General features: G+C 41.2%; 1 protein-coding gene across 1 annotated transcript; it reads right to left on the bottom strand.

Moving 5' to 3' along the window:
• Positions 1-314: 314 nt before the first annotated feature.
• On the bottom strand, positions 315-1,703 carry LOC108574652 (piggyBac transposable element-derived protein 4-like). The gene is made up of 2 exons (XM_017937275.1): positions 747-1,703; positions 315-443 (listed from the first exon to the last, which is right to left on the bottom strand). The coding sequence occupies exons 1-2, from the start codon at positions 1,701-1,703 to the stop codon at positions 315-317; spliced, it is 1,086 nt and encodes a 361-aa protein (XP_017792764.1).
• Between the last annotated feature and the right edge of the window lie 3,626 nt (positions 1,704-5,329).

Here is a 5,329-nt window from a genome sequence, read left to right as displayed (position 1 = left end):
AATAAAAATCGGTCCCGGCGTGAACGTGTTAAACCAAAATGCGCACACATCGTACGATACAACACCTTCGCCGAGAAAGGAACAAATCGATTCGCACGCTCTTGCAGCATTCTTCAGCAGCAGTGTCGGATATGCACCTTATCTGTTGCCATTTTGGACTCTACTGAACTAAGTACTTTTGAAGGTTATGTTGGGCCTTTCGCCAAACTATATGTTATTTTTAATAGCTATATGTCAACACTATATAACCGGAAAAGAGCGGGAAAATCAATCGATTTTAAAATTGATTTCATGACTGCTTAAAATAATTTGGATTATTCATTTGTACACCTAATAATTTTGTAGAGTATGTAAGCATTGTAAATCGAAAGGTCCAGCATGTGGAAAAAGAATTTCTTATACCATTTCAGAGTTTTACGAACAGTATTAATGGAATTTACAATCTTATCGGTTTTATCAACTGCTCCTATAACGCGATTGTAGTCTTCTATGACACTTGGTTTTAATATTGGTGTTCCCGTATTAACATCATTTCTTTTTGTTTCTATATACTCAGCAGAATGATGGCTTGATAACATTAGCACTTCTCTTTTGTCCATCCATTTTAGTGCTAACAGTTTATCCGTAGACTGAAATGCAATTTCGCCTTTGCATAATTTATTAGATATATTAGGCATTCCACGTCTGGTTTTCCTCACGGTTCCAAATGCATTTGTCTTATTATGATATAGGAGCGAAAATAATGCCGGGCTTGAGTACCAGTTATCGGTGACCGAAACATGACCTTTATTTAAATATGTTTCCATCAGCGTCATAACAATATTTCCTGATTTGCCAATTTCTGCTAAATGATTATTGTTAGTTGTATCCGTGCGCGCTCCACAATAGACAATAAAATCTAGGATATATCCAGTATAACAGTCACAGATAACATACGACTTGATTCCAAATCTACTTCGTTTTGAAGGTATATACTGCTTGAAGAAACATCGTCCTTTGAAAAGCAGCAAGCTTTCGTCGATGCATAAATACTTATACGGGTAAAATACTCGTGAAAAAGAATTTCGCAGTCTGTCGATGATGCTCCGAATTTTTATTAGCATATCTTGATTTGTTGTCTCATTGTTGTCGTGAAAGTGCAGCATTTGTAATAGAGATTTATATCTGTCTTTTGTCATTATTCTTGGAAAACTTTCCGTTCGTAATAATTCGTCGTTTGACCAATATTCCTCTATTGACACTTTCTTTACTCTTGACAGTAACATCGACAAAGCAAAAAATCGATACATTTTGGTCACTGTTGTATTTTTCCATGTCATCAATCGTGAGTGCCTACTGCGTACAGTTTTCGTGGTATAATAATTATTGCTTACTCCGATATTTTCGGAAAAGTAAAGTTGAAAAATTTCTAATATTGACGATTTATCGTCAATATTTGCTTTAATTCCTGGTAGATTTTCATCAAAATCAAAAACTTTTGGAGCCAAATTTTGTGCGCTCCAAAGAAATTGCCGCGGATCGATGTCTGGTAATTCCTCAATGTTTTCAGAATCAGATTCCGAGCTACTTGACAGTAGGCGTCTCTTGATGTATGTATTTTGATTTTTACCTTTGTATCCAATTTCTCCAAAAATTTCAGACAGGTCAGAATCCGATGACAGTTCCATACCATCGCAGCTCATATTCGTCGTCCATTTGTCCATGATCGGGGCAAAATTTATGGATAATTATATTTGATTATGTAAAAAAATCTCTGCACAAGAAGCGTGTGCTGCTAGCGCGTCCAAAACAAACGACATTATTGGGCAGTTACTGATAATAAGTGAACGGCGCCTAAAGACGCTGTTCGCTCGGAGAGAGCGACTCTGGATGAGCGCCTATAGGCGCTGTTCGCTCAGAGGGAGCGTCTACAGCTGAGCGCCTAAAGGCGCTGTTCGCCGCGAAAGGGTTAAATTACAGAGAATTTTAATTCGACATATTAACACATTGAGCGCCGGCGACCTAAGAGACATTTAGAGCCTGAGCGCCGGCAACGTATCGGCCACTTAAAGCCCAAACGCCCGGTCTCATTCGCTTGTTTCCGAAAGAAACAAGAAAGAAAGAGATAGACCCAGAAATCCGCATTATCGCGGGGGGCCGGCGCTCAAGCGATAGACTCAGAATCCCGCGTTTTCACGGGGCCGGCGCTCAATGTGTTAATTACCCTAAATTGTATTTTTATTTATAATAATTGCAAAATCTCCAAATATGTTGTTATGTAACACTTAAAGAAGAGTACGATCCGGAGAATGACAAGGTAGCGTTGAAAGACGTAAGTCCGAACACCAGTTTACCGACGCGCAATATGCACATTTTGCGGCACAGTGCTCCGTTTCAGTGGCGTTACTCCCCTTTTTTTTTAGGGTCCGAAACCACCGCCGAGTTGGAGTGCCTCAGCCCGGGCGCAGGGAATCCGTCTTGCGACATAGGCGTCCCGCGCCCGGCGTTGGGTGGCCGGTGGCAATAAGGTTAAGTTAGCTTAGGCCCCTCTACTTTTCTCAACTGGGCTTGGGACCAGCTATGGCAGTCGCCCCCAAGTCGGTACGCCCTCCCAGTGGGACTCTGGGTGGCCGCCTTCCAGGGGGGGTTAGGCGCAGTTACATAACGCAGATATAATACATACCCTATGATCAAAAAGTACCCGGAATTTGTCAATAAAACGAAAACGGTTCAATTATTCATCGATATTTATTTTATTCCCTTCAAAGTAATCTCCATCGCAAGCAATACACATATGCCAACGCGTTTTCCAATTTTCAAAACATTTTTTATAGGCCGATTTTGGGATCGCCTTCAGCTCCTTCTGCGAATTTTCCCTTATCGCCTCAATGGTCTCAAAATGCTTTCCCCGAAGTGGTAATTTGAGACGTGGAAACAGAAAGAAGTCACACGGGGCCATATCAGGTGAATATGGAGCTTGTGGAACGGTATTGATGTTGTTTTTAGTTAAATAGTCGCGTACAATGTGAGACGTGTGCGCTGGTGCATTGTCGTGGTGGAGGAACCACGAGTTGTTTCTCCACAATTCTGGCCTTTTGCGTCGCACATTCTCCCTCAAACGCTTCAATACGCTCACATAATACTCCTTATTTACTGTTAGACCTGGTGGAAGGAATTCGAAGTGGACCACACCACGACAATCAAAGAAAACGGTCAACAAAATCTTGATTTTGGATCGACTTTGTCGTGGTTTCTTGGGTTTTGGCTCGTTTGAGAAGCGCCATTCCGATGATTGTTAGGATTCATCAGGCAAAGGTTTATGGCACGGTTGCACCTACAGGCTGTTTTTGAGATTAGGATTTAATTTACTATTTTATGCTTTAACGTCCATCCTAGCGAAGGCCGGTAGAATCACTTAATTAGAGTTTTTTGCCGCTTGTGCCTTTCGCGCTCAATAGCTTAAGAACATGCCATAAACCACGGGTTTTCCGAAGGGTACAATTGTCTGTAACGGTCCGCTGGCCGATGAGTCACCCGGAGGAATTTCCCGAATTATTATAAACATTTGACCACCCCTTGGGATCTTCTCCCACTCCACCAGGGTAAAGCGCGCTAAGGGCGCACTGGAAGGAGTTGGCGTGTTCGAAAAACAAAATTTCAGGCAGACTCTCTGCTCCACTAAATGAGACATATCGAAATTCGCAGAGTACACCAAACTATGACTTGTTTACAAGGCTATTACGCACAAACTATCCGACAGATTGCGCTAAAAATTGATGTGTAAACAAATGAAAGATGTACCAGCCTAGAAAACAAATGATTTCGACAATATCTTCAGCGCGCTTCGTTTAAATGACAAATTCCGGGTACTTTTTGATCAGAGGGTATTTGTTGTCTCTCATAGAAGTCTTGGTCCCTATTGGCGAAAAACTCTTGATGCCAATTTCTTATCATTAAGGAAGTTTTGCAATGCAAGAAAAACATGGTAATTGCTTGGTGCCAGGTCTGGACTGTATGGTGGATGCATCAAAACTTTCCAACCAAGCTCCCGGAGTTTCTGGCGAGTCATTATAGACGTGTGTGGCCTGGCATTGTCCTGATGGAACACAACACCTCTCCTGTTGGCCAATTCTGGCCGTTTCTGGTCCATCGCTAGCTTCAAACGGTCCAGTTGTTGACAGTAGAGATCCGAATTTAGTGTTTGGCCATATGGAAGCAACTCATAATAAATGATTCCTTTCCAGTCCCACCAAATGCACAGCAGAACCTTCCTGGCCGTTAGTCCTGGTTTGGCCACCGTTTGAGCTGCTTCACCGCGCTTTGACCACGATCGTTTTCGCACAATGTTGTCGTATGTGATCCATTTCTCATCCCCAGTCACCATCCGTTTAATCCTTTCACAGTGTGGTAAAATTACGAATTCTGGTCCAAAAATGTCTAGTTTTTTCATGTTCGGAAATACTTCGGCCTGTAATAAAAAATGTAAAAAAACGTGTTTTATATGTACCTTGTTAGTAATTAGTCCGTGTATGATAGATTTTAAAACACGGGATACATAAGCCGACGTCACAATCCGGGCAGTAGTATCTTGTTTCCTTCCTCACTTTTTTTCCACTTATTCGTTTCGAACAGCACACTACACAAAGTCTATACGGTTTGGCCTTATTGACAGTTGGCGGAATAATATCAATAAAATGTCTTTCTGTCAATCGGAGCGGCGTGGGAGTAGAGGAAGGTCTACCGCCTTTGCTCGGGCTTGGTACTTCCTTGTGGTATTTTGCTATTGGTTTATCTATGAGTTCAAGTCGAAACTGTAAATGGGTCATGGTTCTGCCTTCCTTTTTATGCAGTATATATGCATTCCATATGGCTTGGTCAAGAAGGTGTATAAAAATTTTATAATAGTATTTTTTGCTTCTGCTTCTTGTTGTGGAGTAATATCTTAGATTCTGGTCGGCCTTGTCTACTCCTCCTATTGTAAAATTGTAATCGGATACAACCTTTGAAACTATTTTCGTCTCATTGTTTTTCTGTACCGTTGTCATATCCGCGTTGTGAATTGTTGATAATGTTACAACATCCTTCTTATCTTTCCACTTTAGAATGCAGATCTTTCCGTCCTGGAATGCTATTTTGTCCCTTCTTTTCAATTTTTCAGTTTTTATAGCTGCTGGTATGTGTTTTCTATTTTGCCGTACGGTCCCATAAATGTCGGTATTGCGTGTGAGTAATATGCTGGCTAATTCGGGTGATGTGTAGTAGTTGTCTGTAATAATACAGTATCCTTTATCCAATAATGGTTCTGCAAGAGTCAAGACAATGCTTGTCGGTTGCGATAAGTTTTTATATT

Source organism: Habropoda laboriosa, unplaced genomic scaffold (genome assembly GCF_001263275.1).
Source record: "Habropoda laboriosa isolate 0110345459 unplaced genomic scaffold, ASM126327v1 scaffold238, whole genome shotgun sequence".
NCBI classification, from domain to species: Eukaryota; Metazoa; Arthropoda; class Insecta; order Hymenoptera; family Apidae; genus Habropoda; species Habropoda laboriosa.
Note: the sequence above shows the minus strand (reverse complement) of the source record. Positions and strands in the feature narration are given on the sequence as shown.